General features: G+C 40.3%; 1 protein-coding gene across 3 annotated transcripts in view; it reads right to left on the reverse strand.

Moving 5' to 3' along the window:
• Positions 1 to 2,265: 2,265 nt before the first annotated feature.
• Positions 2,266 to 20,908, reverse strand: part of rbm33a (RNA binding motif protein 33a) — a 48,809-nt gene continuing 30,166 nt past the window's right edge. For 2 of the 3 annotated variants that reach the window (XM_041813749.1, XM_041813748.1), the window contains exons 10-19: positions 18,155 to 18,216; positions 15,494 to 15,623; positions 14,731 to 15,098; positions 13,880 to 14,134; positions 13,422 to 13,706; positions 12,305 to 13,006; positions 8,857 to 9,033; positions 7,872 to 8,060; positions 7,372 to 7,460; positions 2,266 to 4,886 (exon numbers count right to left, since the gene is read on the reverse strand). In XM_041813749.1, coding sequence (XP_041669683.1) covers positions 4,838 to 4,886; positions 7,372 to 7,460; positions 7,872 to 8,060; positions 8,857 to 9,033; positions 12,305 to 13,006; positions 13,422 to 13,706; positions 13,880 to 14,134; positions 14,731 to 15,098; positions 15,494 to 15,623; positions 18,155 to 18,216 — 2,306 coding nt within the window. In that variant the 3' untranslated portion in view covers positions 2,266 to 4,837. The remainder of the gene's footprint in view (positions 4,887 to 7,371; positions 7,461 to 7,871; positions 8,061 to 8,856; positions 9,034 to 12,304; positions 13,007 to 13,421; positions 13,707 to 13,879; positions 14,135 to 14,730; positions 15,099 to 15,493; positions 15,624 to 18,154; positions 18,217 to 20,908) is intronic. The other variant, XM_041813750.1, reaches the window with a different exon arrangement.

A 20,908-nucleotide genomic window follows, 5' to 3' on the forward strand; every position in this document is an offset into this window, starting at 1 on the left:
TGAACAATCTCATTAGACAATCACATTTCCAATTATCAGATCAAATCACAGTGATTTCAGACTTTTCCAACACAAAACATGATTGTTTGACATCAAAATGTGAAAACATATCAGGATAGACCGTCAAGTTTCAGTAAAACCAGAGGTTGGATTTCAGTCATTTTTCTGTGCACCAAACAGTTCGAGATCAGGAAACCACTGAAGTGTCTTTCTTACATCCAACCAAACTCATGTCAAGAAGTCAGGGAGACTTTTGGTGCATTGACAGCCACAAAGTGGTGCAAGAGTTACGTGTCTGCTCTGTGAAGCCCGCTGTCTTCACAGAGATGGAAACCTCCATCCAGTGGACTAACAAACAATCCAGGTAGGCCCCCCTGCTTGATACAGAAGTCTTAGGTTTAGGAAGAGAAATGGTTATATCACTTTGTAAGTTGGAAGAACAGAAATGGTGGCAAAAGTAGTAATGGAAGGAAATATGGCAGGTCCCCTTTCTATGGTGAAGGAAGTAAGTTTAAGTAAAGTCTTCACTGCAGGCTTGGACTCAGCACGGCTGTAAAAAAACCTCAAGTGTTAGATGAGTGAGTAAAGATAGAAAAAGTGCCGTAGAAGCATCGTAGTCTCCTGTCCCGCCCTACCAGCAGGCTGTTGAGAAATGAGCATATTAAAACATGAGGTGTTCTGGTGGCATCTGTCATGACGCACAGTCGATTTAGGGATGCCTAGGTGAGAAAAATCCAAATTGTGCCACCTTAAACAAAAAAAAGTATGCCCAGTGGATTTAAACCAGTAACACCATGTGTTGGACCATGAAAAGGGTTTTGCAATATTTTTATCTTTGCAGCAATTTGTTGCAATAAAAAAACTTTTTAATGCTTAAATAAAAGGCCATTTGTCAACGTTAAGGCCACGTTTTGCTGGTAAGAAAAAATATTAAAACTTTTTTATAAAACACTTAAAAATGCGGCAACAAAACGCATAGTGGGGAAAAAATGTTGTTCTGAAGCATGACTTAAGTTCAATTTGGAAGCTTTTCTATATAACATGCAGCAATAACTTAGTTTCGTACCAGCATGATAGAAAGCCTTTGGAACATTGAGAAATGGCATTTTAGAAAGTCAAAATTGGTTTCACTTGAGCCAGTATAATTTTCAAAGTGTTGCTTTAATATCACCTCAAGGGGAAAACTTCTCAACTCAAATTTCAGATGGTTATTAATATCCAAACACATAAACAATGAGTGACTAACATCAGACTGCTTTACTGTGCCAATTTAAACTAACCATAAAAAATAATACTTATAGTTAAATAGGCTGTTCTATCAATATCAAACCCATTTATTCCCATTTAGTTCAGCTGCATTTGGGTTGAGAAGAGCGTCAGTTATCATTTAAACGTGCTAAGAGTTTCCTTGAAAAAACAAAAAGCAGATTAGTTGAACATGCTAAACCTTTGTTATGGTCCATTTACTCTGAATTCAGAGCTAACAAACACAGTTACAACGGCTTATCTTGCAGAAGACACCTGAAGGGGAAAAAAAGGAATAATTATTTCAGCCACGCCGCATAATCTCAGGACCATCTATCACCTAAAGGACCTGTTGGAAGAAAAACGTTAAGTTCTACAAAACCCAACCTGGTCTGTGAATTGACCCAAAGCTAATAGAAACAGCCTGATAGTAGTCATTAGTAGCAAAACTGAAGGTCACTTATGACAACATAAGAAAGCCCAAAATAAATATGAAATATACTCCACTGTAACCATATTTAAATATTAAGTTAAATGTCTTAGCGTAAACCAGAGGACAATAGAGCACCATTTTCCTATTTAAAACTTTGAGGAAAAAATCTGTACATGTGTACTTAAAATTAAGATACAAAAAGATCCAATATGAATCTGTTCTGTCATTACAAGACCAGTTGTCTCATATTAATAGAACTACCATCGGCACAGCCAGTACTTTTTCAAATCCACAGGATTTACCACAGCGCTAAAAATCCAGAGTAACACACATGGATAACATTCAATTCACAATGTTATGGAACAAAAACCACAACATAACTTCAACTCAAAACAAAAGGAATAAAAACATAAAGAAGTCAGTTTAGTACAACTGTACAACACACAAAAATTGCAACCACATGATTTCAAGTTTTAACAAATGTAACAAGGAACTTCAAGGAGGGAAGACATTATCAAATGTCTCACTCATCCCAATATTTTTGATGCTAAAAGCATCATTTCTGGTAAGAACTAGACATGTGCAGCTTATTTTAGGAAAGATTTTAAGTTAGGGATAATTATAGGGTAATACCACTAAATTCATCAATTTGATTCCCAAATGACAGAGGCCAATGCTAGTGAACAATAAACTCAATAATTAAATCATTTAACAAAAATCTGTGATGTCATCCAGATCCACAGCTAGTTTACAAATAATAACTGACAGGGTACATGTCTTAAGTGTTAAGGCTCCAAATCAACATGGCCTAAAAGCTCATTTGACCACAAATGAGTCATTTAAAGTGCTTTAAAGTTTAATTTGCCTTCTATTTAAACTCTAACTTGAAGAGGCTGTAGAGAGCTGAACATCAGTATGACATCATGATAAAAGTGCGGAGTTAAAATTCCCATTTTTGATGACAAATTATTTCAATACCAAAATTCAGTGGCATCCCCAAATACTTCTATGAGGTAGTATTGATTTCCATACAATTTGCTGAAACTGTTTCTATTCAATATGTTATTTTGCAATTTGAATACCCAAGACCTAACAGAATAAGCTAATTAAAAATGAATATAAGGGCAGCACAGCTAAAGATAACTGACCGTAATGGCATCAGACACATGGACATCAAACACAACCACACATCTTTGTGCTAAAGTTGAACTGGCTTCACATACCTGCATGCTCACGGTATATTGGCCATGTTTTTATTATTTTCTTGTTTTTCCCTTAAATTGTTTTGTTGCGTATAAACAGAAATGTGGTCCATTCAATCTTCATTTTGGATGTAAATCAGAAACAAAACACTTGTAAAATGTCTATGTCTGGATACATCAGCTTACCCTTACATATAAAATGTTTAACTCCATACAACTTGAGAAGAGAATAACTAAAAAAAATTAAATACTGAGGAAAAATTCCTGGTCTATTTATGTACATGATCCTTTACAGATAATGGTTGCCCCCTCAGATCCCTCTGTCACATTGCGATTTATGTATCCTCTTATTTATACACGATATTCACTTCTGAACTTTAGTAATTGGTCAACTTTGCAAACGACAGCTGAATATCTGCAAGAACTTTCTTGTCTTACACACTTTAAACCCTGTTTTGACTAAAATAAAGTGTGGTGAGCAAAAAAAAGTCATGGGAGGGAGATGAATAAAGTTGGCCAAACTTGCTTTATGTGCTTCAATAATGATATCAAGTTTAAGCCAGAGCTCATAATGGAAATTAAGTTTTTTGAGGTTTCATAGTGATGTGGTAGCACTCCATAAGAAAGGTTGCATGCCAGACATTCTCACATATCTGACATGCATCTTTAAGTAAGATAGTAAATTAGATTTTGTAACAGTGAGGGGAATTCAATCTATAGGGGAGTATTGCTTTAAATCTTTTCTATCCTGTTTCCACATTATCGTCTCAGTATGAAAACAAGCTCAAGCACTATCCCAGATACACCTCACAACTCAGCCAGATACAGACACCTAACATATATCTTCAAGCAAAACTGTTCATAATGTATCATGAGTAGAAGGGAAAGCAAACCTCTCTAGACCACCAAACATACTGTATGATGAATATCACTTTAACAGCACACATTCAAAGGTAAAAAATAAAAACAAAAATAAACTTGAATTACTCACGCCCTCGAAGCACACTCAGCTCAAATTGAATCTTACTATTTGATGATCACACACAATTAAAACATACATCCCAAAGGCATAAGGGAAACAGTTAACAGTAACAGTTAAAAGGAATATTTACAAGAAGGAGCAATGCCAGATCAAAATGTTTGAGCTGAACAAGAGGTAATCCGAACAATCTTTCCCTGAAGCAGCACTGAAACTGAAAAGCACCTCACAAAACCCACACAAGTCACAACATTTACAATCCCCAACACCAAAGGGAATCCAAAGGAAAGCCGTATTTCTGACAAATCCTGCACCAGTTTTGTCACAGTCACTGTTGTGTCTGATATGTAAATCCTCCATCTCTCTGCCTGTATACAAGTTCTCCACTAGGTAGTGCCATTCACCCAAAAACCACTAGGTAGCTTGGCCTGAGAGCTGTCTAGACAGGGAGAAATGAAACCATCAGTGATGAAATACTGCCATCTACAGGAGGGCGGGATACCCTGCTACGTGAAAAGGCTGAAAACATACATACCCTGCATCGAAATCAAACAGCAAGCCACTAATAAAGTTCTATAGAGGTTGTCATATTGGATCTGAAAAGTTTGTGTTGCTTTTAATTCAAGTTTATCTGAAGAGGGAAGCAACCATTATCCTGTTTTAAATTCTACGTAGTGTCCGTGTAAAATGCTCAAAACATTCTTAACAAATTACATTTAAGTCTGATTAACTGTCCAGTGCCTCTCCAGTGCCTTTGTACAACACTGGACATTTGGTAGACAAAGTAAAACAGTTGCATGGCAGCAGTCGAGGTCTTCCTATTCACTGTTCCAAGATGAATGATGCTTCTCTGCAGAAATGCTGACTGTGTTAGACCCCCCAGAGGGCTGCAGGAACATTCCTACGCCAGGTTAGAGGCTCTCGTGCAGGGAGAAAGTGACATCTTGTAACAGGTCTCCCCTGGCTCTCTTCTGCTCCTCATCCATCAATCAGCGACACATCAATGTGGGACAAATCAACCATGTGCCTGTGTGGTAATTGTGATAATGATGTTTTAACCAGAGTCTCAGGGGCAAAGATACAAAAGAGAAAGTATTTTGTGTTGCAGCAGCTTAATACCAGCATGTGGAGACAAAAACATGGAGCTACTATTGTTGCAAAACTATCTGCAAATACATAAACAGAGCTGCATATGCAGTAACACTATTAAACTGGTTCAGATGTATTAATGGCCAAGAAGTCTAATAGTATGTTCCAAATCACATACTTTTGTTTTCTTTACTGCAGTGGTACGCAGCACTAAACTCAACAGGGTAGTAGTGTCCCATATTATGCACTGCTGTTTGGTGACAACTGTTTAATCGCCTCTTAATTCCTCTTCTACTTATTTTTCAAAGGCAATTTGCAAACAGGCATCGTTAATAATCACTGAAATTTAGCAACAATTTTCGACCGCTATAACATTAATTTAACTTAGATTTCATTTAACATTCCCTTAAATAAAATCAACTTTAAATGCCTTATGATTGATAAGGCATTTAAGGATAGTCCATTATCTAGCTAGCAGACGTCAACAGTAGCTCGCATTCTAACAGTCCCAAATCCACTATGTCACCAATATGCAGAGCTGGACTGGAAGGAAAATTTGACCCTGGCATTTTCTGTGCAAATGAGCCCTTTACTCCCAGTCAACACATAACTACACTGTTCCTCTGTTTCCTTTAATAGTTCTGCCAAATTTTCCCCCAAACTAATACAAAGTTAAGAAGTAATTGCCATGAACAAATACAATGGTGTAAATTTACTCTGTTTTCACTGACTCTCTTATTGTTAGAGTAAAACATCCTTAACCAGTAGTACATAAAAAGTAAGACAAAGTATGCTCGGAATATGCCCCGTATGCCGGATAGCCAGTCCATCCTTGCCAATATGGCATTTATTGAGAGTGCAAAGTGTCCACTGTTCCACACTCAATTCTTTAATGGTCTTGTGTGCACCAGTAGAACACTGCATATTAGAATTCCACTCAATATTAATGCCCTTTGCATACTTATGCACGCAAAAAATTCAGTATTTAGGAGAGTAGTATGTGATTTGGAACACACCTTAAGTGTTTTTGCTTTAAAAGCCAAGCATTCACACTGAAGTAACCAGCCATACGTGAGCTGGCCTTCTTCATTAGCTCTCTTTTTACAAGTGAATTTTTGGAACACTTCTGATGCCGAAATTTCAGAAATGTTTGTTTCAATCGTCAAATATCTGTTGAGAGTCTTTTGGTCCTGAGGTAGCCCTTATATGCGCAATAAAGTTTACTTTTGTCCACCCAGCTTCAGTGATAAAAGTCATGAACTAAGAAGTCTTTTCAATCAAACTAGCCCCCTGCAAAATACACAATTTATAGGATTTATTCATCCATTTGCTAACAGTTTTTAAACAATTAATGCTCCATTAAAGTCCCTGTAAAGTGATAAAAAAAATCAGTAATTTAGGTCTGTTGTATGACAGGTGACTGTGTTATGAACCACCAGGCCAAATTTCAGTCATGAAAAACATCTCTAAGTTTATAAAAATTGAACTTCAAAATCGTGAAAAATGAGGCAGTAATATCCCAGTCATGAGACATACAATCCTCTTAAATTAAAAAAAATGCAACAACCTGAATGAGGAATCATCTGTCAGCTATGCTGCTATGTTAAAACTCTATATCTTATTTTCTGAAACATGTGAAGTTGTTTCTTCCACTTATAAGATGTCTTTGTCAAGTTGCTCCTGAAAACACTCCATTTCCTGATGTTGCTCTTCAAAATAAAAGTCTTCAATGATGATTAGCATTGGAGACTTTTATTGTTATAGACCTGGCAGGAAAAGGATGTTTCATCAGATACTTTACTAAACTATAGCATTGCAATGCTAACAGATAGAAAGGCTTGAATTGTTTTTGCTTTGAGAGAGACAAAGCCACATTCTACTTCTTTGAATCATTCAGGTCAAAAGACAAGTAAATTATGGATTAAAAACATCTTCAGCAGATACAATGTTTGTTCCTGCTGCATCTGCTTCAGTTGAAAATTAGACAAGTACTCCATCAATTTGCCCCCTGACTTACGGTGAACTATTGCCTGAGTGCCTGGCTCTGTACCAGAGCAGAGACAGAAGACTGTTTTCTGTGTCTGATCTCTCTGTTATGATGCTTTAAATGATCTGCAGGCCACTGTGGCAGATAGATTTGGCAAATTTACTTAATAATGACCAAAAACATAGCATTTTGACCAAATTAAATCTAGCTAAGAAAGAGGTGAAAAAATATTTCAAACAGTCTAAATCACACAGTCACACACGGAGTTAAGTGTTTTCACATTTTTATAGCAAGCTTATTCCAACATATAGAGCGTGTTTGGGGACAAATTTTGGATTTCACCTTACAGGGACTTTAACGTGGCACATGTAAACACACTTGACAACTGAACTGACACTTCTATAAAAATACGTTTAAAATAAAAAATATTCATTACCTGTGGAAGCTCATTTGAAAACTGGCTGCATGTTCAGGGTTGGAAAATTTTGCCACCGCTTTCCTCTGCTGAGGCATCATTTTGAACATCTACAATACAGAGAGAGAGTAAAGTTAATCTTTAGCACTGGATTCTTCAACCATGCACAAAACAAAGTGAGGATGGAGGAGGTCAACTGATTAGCACATTCACTTCCTCTACCTACCAACTCACTACGACAGAGGGCGCTACGGGACCATGCAAAGAAAACGTAATCAATTCCACTGTGTTGGAAAGTTAAAAGTATTCGTTAAATATATACAGCTTAAAACTGGAAAATCATGCATTTCATTTGGAACAGCCTTAATTTCTTCAAGAATGTTAATTTCTACACCAAGTAGAGATAATTTGGTTAGTTTTATTCAACTAGATGCTTTGCAAACACGATTACTGCTAATGAAAGCGCACAGATATAATAGCATGATTGAGGTCTGTGGAGGTCCATTCAATTCAGTGCATACCTCTATGGGCCCGATGGACCTTAGGAGACTTCTCATCTGCATGTCTGTTGTGGATGAGGAGAGGCCCTCTATGGACACAGTGCAGCGCCCGCCCTCTGCACCTCTCTGCTGGCTCTGTCTGGTGGACATCGGACGACCTCTACCCATCTGACCAACCCCTCTCCCTCGGCCCCGGCCCGACACGACAACCTATACCAACGCCAGGCGTGAGAACATACTTTTTACCACATGAGGAACAGGAAACAACGGGGAGGGGTGTAGAGGGAGCACACTCTGAGGTTTTGCTTAAACAGGCATGTTGATGTTTTAATTCTGCATTCAACTGTATGCAGAGGAGCTATACGGCTTCTCCCCACACAGCAAAATATAAAAACGCTATGCGTTTTCCTTTCAGGCACACCAGGCGATATGATTGACTTATCATTTTTCTACATAGAGCATCAACGTCAGAACATGATGCATGTGGGATGGCATATCTTCATTTGAGCTTTGAGAGTGAGAGGTATGTTTCCTCGGCTGCAGAGGAAGAGGAGGAGGAGGGAGAGCCTGGAAAGATAGCGAAGGAGGTAGAGGGTGTATGTGTGTTGGAGGCGGGGGAGCATGAAAGGGAGAGAAGCCATGCAAGCGTTATGGTGACTGCCTTACCCTGTCAGCGTCAGTGAGTATGGGAAGTGTGACAGCAGCCTGGTGGTGACAGGCGTGCAGAGAGGCCAGGGGACCTTGTGTAGCCCCCCGTGTTACACTGCTTTCAGCTTGTCAATACTGCTGCACCTGGCATACTGTCCTGTCTTATTACCACTGCAGCTCGATTGGTATGTCTCCTGAATGCCAGGTTGGTGCCAGAGGCACAGGACAACTTTACAGGAGGCATTTCAGCGTCTTTTATTTCAGAGCCCAAAGTCTGCACTATTAATACATATCTCTGAGGTGAAATAGTTCCTGGTGTCTAACACACAGAAGAAGGGGAGTGCTCATTACGACATACCCTGTTCTGCTGTGGGTTGCCCGTTCCCCCTCGGCCAGCCTGCGGTGCGCCGCCTGGTCCCTGTAGCTGCTGTCCTGCCACAGTGACCTTCCTTTGGATGGCCTGATTGTGCGGTGTTGTCTGCCAGGTGCCTTGTTGCTGTGCTGGGGTGTCGGCAGCAACAGGCCCTTTTCCAGTCTGAGAGGGGAAGATGGAGGACAGAACCAAATTAGCATCTCTATGAAAATGTCAAACCTCTATTTCTTTCTGCAGCAGAGATGAGCAAGATATCGAAATGGCTTTACATAATAACATTTGATTACTAATTCCAATTTTAAAAATAATAAAAAGATGCTCTGAACTTATTTGCCTGCCAATGTGCCTGCCAATGTTGGAAAAGGTCACAAAGGTAAAGCTAAGAGATGAAGGGTGATAAGAGGTGAAAGTGACACCAATTTACAGTGAATCAACACATTAATCCTGTGCTTTACGTTTTGCAGGGAATTTTCTCATTTTCATTTAATCAGATATCCATGTGGCAGACAAAACTGAGTCAACAAGGCATATTAAGAACTCCTTTGTGTCCAACTCGGTTGAATTTTTAAATAAAGTTTCATGAGGATTTATGGGGTTGTACAAAAAAGCCATGATGTTTTGATCTTTAACTGTTAAGTTTTATGCAGATTTATGCATTAAAACTAATGCATAATCTGCTGTATATTGTTTACATGTGGATTGTTCTTTATTTTGTTGTTCTGTATACTGTGAAAGGAGCTAAATGTGTACAGGGCCGTCAAAAGATTACATTTTTAAAATGTGATTAATCTGAGGGTTTTTTAAATTAATCACGATCAATCACACCCTTTTAAACACATTCAAAAATTCCACTTTTTTCTTTTGAAACTCTTCATGTGTCATTTCTGGATCATTCTACTGTTTTAAAATAAGGGTAATCGACTTACAGATCAGGTATAGACCTGCGTTTATAGTTTGACTGAAGACTTGACCAAGGAAAAAGGAACTTGTTATGGACTGAAAAGGAAATAAATGAACGAATGTTTGATCACACATGGACTGACTCTTTACTGGTCTAGTGACCTGTCTGTGAGGTTTATCGAGTAAGTAGAGTAGTGGTGGACTCATTTTACATCAGTGTGGCTGCAGGGAGACACTGTAGTGGCTTAACCAAAGTTTGTTCACAGGGACATACAAGTCATATGATTAATCTCAATAAAAAAGTGCACTAATTGAAGAATGGAATTAAACACGATTAATCTTCCCAGTCATTGTAAATATCATACTGTGTTATTACTAGGGCTTTCAAAAGATTAAATAATTTTAATTTGATTGATCTCAAGATTTCTGTAGTTAATCACATTTAATCGCACCCTTTATATCACAATTATAAATTCCAATATTTTGCATTTTATACTTATCTTGTGTCATTTTGGATTGTCTTTAACCAAGATAAATTGACCTGTTTGGATACAGACCTGCATTATAGGGTTAATCAAAGATTATAACATGAGGTTAACCACTGAAAAAGGAACTTGTTACGGATTGACAAGGAAGTAAGTGAACAGTTAAATGTTATGGTAAATGTTTGATAGCACAATGTGCAGATGACTTTTGGCTTGCCCATGAGCTGTCTTTGAGTTTTAAAGTGACATTACAAAAACTGAATAATACAATTTGATATAATTATTCCATCATATTAAAATTTTGATTAACTTTCAAGTTACAGTTACTCGCTGCAGTAGACCTTGATAAAACAACAGGGTAGTTTATGTTTTAAATCTATTTTTAATTTAGATTTTTACATCATTTTTTGCTCTCTATTCCTAAAAATGGTACCTTGTTAGCCTGTTTAGGACTGGGCATATTATTAATGCATGACACAATAATTCAATCAAATCAATCAATCAGCTATTCCCAGTGAGCCAAAGTGTTCATGGACAGCAGGAAGAGAGATGAGAGGCCACATCTATCTACAGAGAAAACGGAAAATGTGCCAGTATTGAAACTGGATCCCTATCAGACATTCTGCAGGGAATAAAGATCAACCCAACAAGGTGATGGTCTCATTATCAAATAAAGTCACAGCTCTACTCTGTTGACATGCGGGGAGGAATTGAAGGTCGTCTCTTCCCCGACTCTGCAGAGAGATGTGACAGATCAATACAGGGGAAGAAAAGAGGCGATATCTCTGACCTGTCCCCAGTCGAGAGTAAATGGATTAATCCCTCCTATAGAAATCACAGCTCCTGATTGCACCCATCAAATGCTAAGCTGCATTACACTGAAACGACAGCAGCTCGATGTGTACCCCATCCCCCTTACACCCCCTCCCTCCTCCTCCTGCTTTTGTGTCTTGCGTTGCTTTGTATTATCCCTGATGAAAATATAATTTGCCTCTTATCTGTGTGCCTAAGCCATACAAATCCAAATCCTCAAAAGTGGCAACTTTCTTACACAGGTATTATGCTCTCCCCCCACCACCCCTGTTCAACCAAGAAAGATTAATTACAAGGGACTTGGATTGGCATTCTTTTGTTGCCTTGCACCTGAGAGATGGGATGATGGGAAGAAAAGCAACCCAGGGATGACAGAGAGGAAAAAGGAGAAGAAAAAAAAGAGAGGAGAGGAGATAACATTGTCAAGCGGCTGTTGATGACAGCAGAACAATGTGGAAGAGGGAGCATCAAGACAATCTTCTTTTCACCTCAGCTATAGGCTGTTTCCTTCTCACATCCCACTCCCCCTTTTCTCTCAAAGATGCGGCACATCAGATAGCTCTGCGCAGGTTTCCATTAACGCACTGACACCCAGTTATCTTCATCTGCAGCTAGACAGAGATTTTGGCTCTGCGGCTTGATCCTCAGGGATGGAGTCAGAAAGCGGCTTAATTTGAAAATACTATCATATCCCACCAACATGTCTCATCAGCGACAAGTATGAATGTTTAACATGTGTGCCTTTGTGGTTTTTCAATAAAGATTAATGTGTAATTAACGCCACAGCAGTGACTTATCAAGCGGTCATAAAACAGCCGAAGTGGTGATTCTAGACTTTGTTGGTGTCACCGCCACTCTCTGTGTAAAAAGGATACTCTTCTGCCCTTAAAAGGAGGATATCAACCTTTAAGAGCAGTGATGAGGTGTCCCTAACGCTTAAGATAAATGTCAGTCTGCTCTCCTAATGCCTTTCTGTGTTCTTAAAGGTAAAATGTACGTGCAGGCATTGTGGCTTAAATACCAGTTCTCAAAGCTAAGAGGGGAAACTCTTAACAGATCAATTTTTGGCAAAATGACACAGACATCATCTTGTCATTCCCATAGGTTAGATATCGTCAAGATTACGAAAGACATCAGTGGCATTTCATTTCAAACCAGTCGTTTCCCCTGTGGCTACAATCCATTCAAGTCTTTCAAATAAATGTCGGACCAAAACAGAGAATAAAGAAGCTCACCGCTCCTGAAAGTTTGACAACTCTGACTTTCTGCGGCACCGTCTGGTCTACGATTCCTGGGTTCTTGCCCCGCTGCATCACAGTTCTTTTAGCTCCTGGTTTAAGTCCCAGAGTCTGAGCCTGGCCTGGCCCCACAGAAGGAGATACAGGTATGGTCTTTGGGGTGGCCTGATTGGGCTGGATCTGAGCACCAGGTCTGCTGACGTTCTGCAGAGTGTTGTTCCTTTGCTGTTGTTGAAGCTGTTGAAGATTTTGACGGGGACCAGGGGTTTGGGGCAACTGGGTGTTACCTTTCACCATCTGCAGGCGTGCCTTAACGTTGGGACGAGGTGTCTGGGTCTGACCTTCGCCAATTTGAGGGATGGTGGCGCCTTGATTAGGACTCTTTAATGGTTGATTTAATGATTGTGGTTGTCTCGGTGGGAACTGTCTCTGCTGCTGTGGTTGTAGAGGGTTCTGTTGCTGTGGCTGTTGGTGTTGTACAGGGTGCGGCATTTGCTGGGTTTGTTGTGAGGGTTGACTCTGCGAAGGAGCTGAGCCTTGACTCTGAGTTGAATTGAGCCGGTCCAGCAGCTCTTTCTTCCTGGCGCCTGCCTGCATCTGACGTCGCAACTCCTTTCTTCTCAGGATCTCCTCTCTGAGACGTTTCTGCTCCTCGATCTTTAGACGGTACTGCCTTGTCTCCTCATCTTCATCTGGGTCCTGTAGCATAATAAAAGCAACAATATAACTGTTTCTGCTTACTGGAAGGGAATTCATGTGCTACTGTGTCCTACTTGAACCATATTACTTGGCCTGACACTCAGATGTAATCAAAGGCAAAACCCAAGAGGAAAATGCAATAGTATTGATCTGTTCTTTCTAATGGAATGAGACTGCAGTCATTAACAGCCTTATGATTGGGCTTTTAATAAATGGGAGTGCTTCTCAGCACACTAATAAGCTTGGCTGAGCTACAATTTCTAGGTCACTGTATTCACTGTAGCGAGGGGAAAAAAGCAGTTTACGGTACCATTTCAGGAGACAATTAAAATAAAACCCTATCACACATAAATCTAAGTTGTTTATCTATTATGCTAGAGTGTTTTTCTATTACTCTGAGTGTTAAAAAGCTGACCTGTGGTGCTGTGCTGGCCTGCGATGTTGGGATTTCCTTGCGAACCACTGTCCTACCATCTCCTCCAGCCTGGGATTCAGTCTTGGCAGCAACTTGGCCTCTTCCTCTGCCAATGCCAGGCACCGGCTGAGTGTTCTGCCCAGGACGCACCCCCTGTGTTGCCTTGGCAACAGGCCTAACGTTGGCGGCAGGGCGGGCACTGTTCATGTTTGTGTTGCCAGGTGCTACAGGGAGCTCCCGTAGGTTGCTATTGCGCTGTTGCATTTGCTTGGAGACAGGCGTGTTCTGAAGAAAAGGGCAAAAAAAGAAATCAATATGGTGCTTAGATATTCAAGATGCTATTTTTTATTTAGGGTAAGATGCTGGCAGAATAATGTGCCAAATTTTAAAGAACAAAATGATTAAAAATGGACCCTTTCATCAGTTCAAATAGTTGGGCTGATATGTAAATGTCTCACCATTCTCTGCCTGTTGGACATGTTTCGCTGTTGGGGGTTCTGAGGGCGTGGAGTCATCTGCCTGGGGCTACCGTGAGCCTGCTGTTGGTGGAAGGGATTTTGGCCGTGGTGCATCATGGGGCGAGGCTCATTGACATTTAGCTGCTGCTGCTGATGGTGTAGCTCCTGCCGATGATGTTGCTGGTGGATAGGCTGATGAGATGACAAGGGGTCGTGATGCGAAAGCTGGGAGACAGGCGGCCCGTGCATTAAACCCTGAAAATCGGAGAATGAAAAACCTCCAGTGAACAAAAAGGCAAAGCTTTCTGCTACACAAAAGTTCATTCTATATCACTGTTATAAATCACACCTCCTAAAAGATACTCTTAACATTAATTCTTCCCCATATACAATTAAACTCCATCTGGTGTCTTCATGTAGTAGAATAATAATAATAAGAGTACAACAATTGGGATTTGTCCACTAGAGGGAGCTCTTGTCCATGTCTCTCAACAAAATGCAGAGGCACCAAACAGACACGAGTCTTTCCTCCTCAACGCTTCAGTACCAATGAATATGATATCTAGTCTAGTTTATTCATGTGTACAGTACTCTAGTCATTGATCTTGCCACAACAGATTCAATAATTTAGAGCAAAAAAGCAGACAAAAATTCATATATTCACCAGGCTGCTTTACCAGGATTGTCCCAGGTAAGAGAACAAGCTTAAAAATGATCATACTCATAAAATTACCATATCTAGTACAAAGACTTAAGAGGCAATAAGGGGAGCACTATCAAAAGAGCACATGATTCATGCACAGCATGCTCACACAATTACACGTACAACTACTGGTCATAAAATCACTTACTCTTAGTCGTACCTGCATCCCAAACTGGACTTGTGGAGGAGGGAAAAGGTTCCCCTGCTGACCGAACGGCTGACGAGGGCCCATGAAGGATCTTGGCTGGTTGGGGGGGCCTCCTTGTTGATTTAAGCCCACCATTCCCTGGTGACCTTGGTGGGGAGGGAGGTTGGGTCTTTGGACTTCTCTGGAAAAAAGTCCGAGTGGACCCTGGTTCGGTTGGTTGAAGGCCGGCCCTGGCGGACCGAAGCCCATGTGGCCCTGGCCGGGCAGCTGCTGATGATGATGGAGGTTATGGCTGTTGTTCATGAGAGGGCTTGGGCCCTGGTGATCAAACATGTGCTGCCCGGGAAACCGTGTTGACTCTGTGCGTTCTGAGAGGAAAACCAAAACAACGGAGACATCAGTTTTCTGCTCTGTGAGCCAAATACAATCCATCAGTGACTCCCTTTCCAGATGTAAAGTGTAAAGATGTTAGAACAAGAGGTAACAGACAACTCCATTAAGGTTAAAGGGTAAACAACTGAGTGGGTTTTATTCAATTCTGTGTTAACAGGGTAGGGGAAGTCAGAATGTAGATGTTTAATGCAGTTTCCAAAGCTCATTCAGATGTATATATATACACATGCATTTAACATGAGTGTTGTTAATAGAGCAGCAGAAAGCTAGCAGCATACCCTGTAGGTATACTGCCAGAGGTGATGTCGAATAGGATTAAATATGCTAAGAGAGCTTTGTAACCCTCGTCAAGGCTGGGCATAGGACTCACCTCCAATAAAGAGGGGCTCTCTGTCTTGGGGGCCTTGAGGTGGCTGGTTCCTAAAGGGCTCCATGTGATGAGGGGGCCGCTGAGGCTGGCCAAAATTACCCGACATGTGCTGCTGGAAGTCTCCTGGTCCCTGGGAAAACACAAAACTCATACATTATGGGCTATACTGGGAACTCAATAATCACAAACAAATTAAACTAATGAAAAAGGGGAATTTGTTGAGGAGCATTATATTGTGCAGGGAGCGCCTGTAACTGAAAGGCCAGGATCATTAAAAAGAATTTGGCGTTGTAAACATCAATATGCATGCCAGTATTATAGAAAACCCTTCAGCCTGAATTTGTGAGCAAACTTGCATTAATGCTACTTGGGGCTTTGTTGATAAACCTTCTAAAAGGCTGTCTGTAACAAATAAAGGTTATTTCAGGAGGGGATAAGTGCCCTCACCTTTGTTTCAAACACTTCGTATATTCCTCAGCTTTCTCCTCATCATGCACGCTACTCCCAGTCTATCTACCAAGGAAAACTAGATAACAACCCGTTAATCCCTCCTTGGAATTCGAATCCCCCTCATAACCATCTCCTTTATTCTTTTAAACATCCATCTCTGTTGAAAAATTAACCTGCTATTCAACACGTGGCACTTCCACAAATGGGCTTCTTGCCTCCTCCAAGCCTATTGTAAATTACTTAAGATGCTATCAAGGCTTAATCCATCTTTATTCCACTGCTGCGTGGCGGTATTTAAGAGAGGAGAGGCGTTCGAAAGCTAGAAGGCCAGAGTCCCAAAAACTTGCTGAACAGAAAGTTAATCAAAGGGGCTTACAAAGACAGGGGGATCACAACGGGGGCACAATCGTACTGCTCGAAAAGGTCAGACAGACAGGTTTGCACAATGAGGACTCTGGTGTCCATATAATACCTCTTAAATAACAGCTCATCCTCTCGCTTTTAATCCTTGATAAACAGGCTGCAGGGCTACTCGATCCGTAAGTGATGCGAGGATAGTTCTTAGCAGTGAAGGGATAACCAAGACATTTATAATTGAGAGGGGCCAAATGTCAAATTATTCTATAAAGAAAGGATATTTGAGGGTGGAGAAATGTTTTGTTTCTAGAATTTGCGTTAATTACTCACAGATAATGATGCAGACTGCAGGCACTTGAGCGTATTCTTTCTTGTGTTAAGACTATCATGCAGTTTATAAAAGAGTAAAAAATGCAATTAAAGCAGAATTTAACAACAAAAGGTGCAAAAGAAATTTTAAAATGTAAACAAAAAACCCTTACTGTAAAAAGTCCTGATAATTGTGGCTGGTGCCATCTTCATTTCAGGGTTTAAATTGAATGTCATTATTAAAACAGATTAAATATTCTAATAACTTTAATTGGCACTGAGATTAATATTTCAAAACCAGGCTCCACCAGCAAAAATTTAATGCAGTAATACTAGAGGCTATGACCCCCCCCTTTTGCCCAGTCTTTTAACAATTAAATTTGATGGGATGATAATGTATGATAATCATGAGTAATCAGGTGCCCACTGCTAAATGGAATGTTGCCGGCTGCTATGTCACCTGCATTTCAAATTGTGTCCTTGGCAACGGCAGCCTAAACGCGATTGACAGCTAGGGAATCCAACACTATGCTCTTCATCAGCCCAGTCATCTGCATGCCCTTCCAACCCAAGCCTCTACTGTCTGATAAAAGGCAAAAACAGCTCTCTGCTACTGTGCTAGCAAATATCTCGTACAATCACAGACCTTAGGGAGCAGGAGCAGCACAATACTGACACTGGAGGTTGAAAGAAGTAAATAAAAACACTGTTTTTTTGGGTCACAGAATGACTCCAGTGTGAAAGCCTAGCTCATTTGGCAGCAGGGTAGTAAAGCCACATGAATGCAATTGGTTGCAGCTATTTTCCAATGGCTAATTTGCATAAATCCATACAAAATGCACTTTGCAGGAAGATGTCAGTCAGCACCAGCAACACCTGATGCCTAGGCATCATTAACTAGAAGGACTGAGTAACTCAAGGCACTTTGTCTGACTTTCTGGCTGACCGTTTCCCTCAATACAGTAATTACTTTAAATGCATTTCTGTCATCTCTCGGATGGGTTCTTTTTGAGTGAAATAAAGGGCCTTTTCTTACAGGAGATCACCGACTTAAGATCCCTTTTCTCTGACATGAAATTCAGCCTGCAGAATATACGGTGCTAAAAGGCAAGAGGCTCAACTTAGGCTCCATCAAACCACCACCAGTTTCATTACTACAAATACCGTTCAAAAAGGTCTCGGTGCCTTTGGGACACAAACTTGTGGAAAGTGAATTTTAACTGGAAATATATCCTGGTTTCACAATTCCATTATGAGCCAAGCGGGCTAGTCTGAGCCCCAGCCCATCCATGAAGAGTTGCTAACTAAGTCCCGCCACTGCCGCCCCGACCTCCAAAAGTCTACTGCCTAAAGCCCCTATCACGCATTTCCAGTTGTGCAGCCAGACTCGTATCAGTGTTTACAGATTTGCTTTAACAGTGTTTGGCCGGGGCAGGCGGTCTAATTGCCGTAATGATATTGCCCTCACAAAAAGGGACGCGAACCGTGTGGAGAGGGAGAGAAAAGTGAGGCGAAAAGGGAGGGAGAGGAGCAGCTGCTACTCACGGGGAATCTCTGAGGACCCACAGCAGGTCTGGGCTGGCTCTGAGCAGGAGGCATCAAGGGCACTGCAATGAGATAGAGAGGGGGAGAGAAGAGAGAGAGGGAGGGCAGGAAGAGGAAGGAGGGGGTAAAGGGGGAGGAAAATGAAAATGAGGGGCAGTAGGCAGAGAGAAAGGGCGGAGCCCATTAGACATCTCCATGCTAAAGGCTGTTACACAGGCATACATGTTAAATTCTGTGTCAGAGTTGGCCCTCATATCTTTGCACAGCTGGGTGCAATAAAGAGCTCATAGACACATGATAAACACAAGAATAAATCACAAAATTCAACAAATAAAAAACATTTTGTGTTTATTGTGAAATAGTGTTATTAAATAATTTTGCTGATTTTAAACAAAGGGTTACTGTAATTGTCTTAAATACGTAGCAGGAAAATATTGAACTGAAATCAACCACTCATATCAATATAAAAAAATAACAGGCATGTACACAAGCACAGGCACTTAATCTTAACCACAGGCAATCCCTGATTTTCCAGTCGTCCTCTCAGGAGCAAAACCCAAACCCAAAACCCCAAGCACACTTAGACCCAGTGACACATACACACTCACACATCCATGCTAACATGCTTTACTAACAAAATTTCAATCTTGGCCAAGACAGACAGGCCAGATAAACCCATCTCAGGGAATGAAATGGTGATGCCGCCAGAAGAAAAATGGTGGATAAACCCATTACTGGCTGAGAGAGCTATTCACTTGTCATTCAAGCAAACAAAAAAATGACGTTCTAATCCAGACACCTTTCAGGACAGTGTGAGGATAACTGCCAGCCATGACAGCAGCATACACCTCTACTCAGCATCTTACTGATTAACTAGAGCAGCACAATCGTGGATGAAATAAGCTCATGATTGTCATACACAGAATTCTGATTGTGAGCCTAAGAAAAATATGTTGAACCAAAATAAACTTTTTTTTTTTTTTAATTTATAGTCATGCAGAATGAAGGTATGCAAGTGGTGCTTGGGCTTGGACTTGGCTTGGACTTGCAACTTTTCATTAGGGATAAACATAGGAAAAAACAGCATGGCAGTTTCTTTTTTCTGCAAAATATATAGAGAAATGGAAAAAAAAAGCAGGAAGAAAAATGTGATGTGCAAAGCATGGTATAATGCCAAGATAAACATATCAAATGTAATAAATTAAATACTAATAAGGAATTTGCACGTAGCTCCTGCAGCATTCCTCTCTTGAATCCAAAACAAATCCAAAAAGCTTTTTGCCATTAGATGAACTGAGTGAAGCAGATAACTAGCTTAGTTTCTTCTGACTACATCAAACTGGTGTGAGAAAGCATAGCCATTAAACCAAGGCTTCTATCCAAAGTTAAACTGAGCACATGCTGGGTGATAGACCATTTATTGCATATGGATAGAATATTTCTACTGCAAATACTTCATGCTTTTGTAATGTGTTTATTGTGAATGCTTGTATTGCAACAATAAAAAATTGTGATTTGTTGCACACTTAATCTCACTACGTTAGCATTTTGGAAACAATATGGCTTCAATATAACAATATTTTAAGATGTACAGGGCAAAATATGAAAAGGGATAATAAGAAGTGTCGTCCACTGGGGTCATTTAAATCAGGGGTTCCCACACTTTTCAACCTGTGACCCCCAAAATAACAGTACCAGAGACCCCACCATTTCTTAAGGTGATTAAAGAACAGATGTTGCACAAAGGATAATGTAATAATGGATGCAATGATACACTTCAAATCATTTTTTTTTGTTGTTTTCTTTTCTATTGAAAAACTTCCTGCAACCCCCCCTTAGTCTCTCGCAAGCACAAAGTTGTAAAACGACTTTCAGCAGATTTAATTCTATCTAAAGAAAGTGAGAACAATCATATAACCCAAAGCATGCAGCTCTCAATAACTGCACATTCAAAATTGTGCCATTTGTCTTCCTTTCATCAGATCTGACTGAAATGTGGTATGCAAGTTCAAAAAACAGCTTAGTAAATTCTCTGGTGAGTTTCAGAGGATTGATCAAAGGCATTCTAAGTTATGAGAAAACAAGTGATATGCCAAGCCCACTTTTACCAACCAAGATGGTGATCCGGATTTTGATTAATACTTGCCCCCAAGAGCATGCACACCAATTTGGTGAAAACCTGTCCACCCAAGTTATGTACCCACCCTTTTCTGCTTAAAATTGGAAAAGGCCTGCTTTACCTTCAAAGAATGCACAGGATAACTCACCTGTCTTATTTTTTCAATCTACTTTAATCTTCAATTTTGTTATATCTAACATAAAAAAGTAACAAAACAAGCCAGATTTTACATCTATCTGGGTGACAAGACATAAAATTAGTGGGTTTGATGAGGACTGGATGGATGTTCAGTCACATTCACAACTGGTCAATTAGAGCTGCACAAAATAGAACATAGTAGGTGTGAGCTGCTGCTAAGAAGTAAAAAATATAGCTCTAGCTTGAGAGGAATCTATTTTCTTGTTAATGCACAAATCTGCTAACCTTGCAAGCAGCTGGATATGCCTGTTTCCTTGTTTTTCACTGGCAAATCCATCTTGCAAAGCTCCCATCTGAACAGTTTGGGCCCGGTTAGAAAGTGACAGGACCAATAAGCGACAAGGGGCAGTACTTTTGGGCGCAGCAGAGTCGTGACATTAACAAGCAGCAGCAAGAGCTGGCGCAGTTATGGAGGAAGAGAGTAGCATGGATGCTGC

The sequence above is a fragment of the Cheilinus undulatus genome, linkage group 19, assembly GCF_018320785.1.
Source record: "Cheilinus undulatus linkage group 19, ASM1832078v1, whole genome shotgun sequence".
Classification (NCBI taxonomy): Eukaryota; Metazoa; Chordata; class Actinopteri; order Labriformes; family Labridae; genus Cheilinus; species Cheilinus undulatus.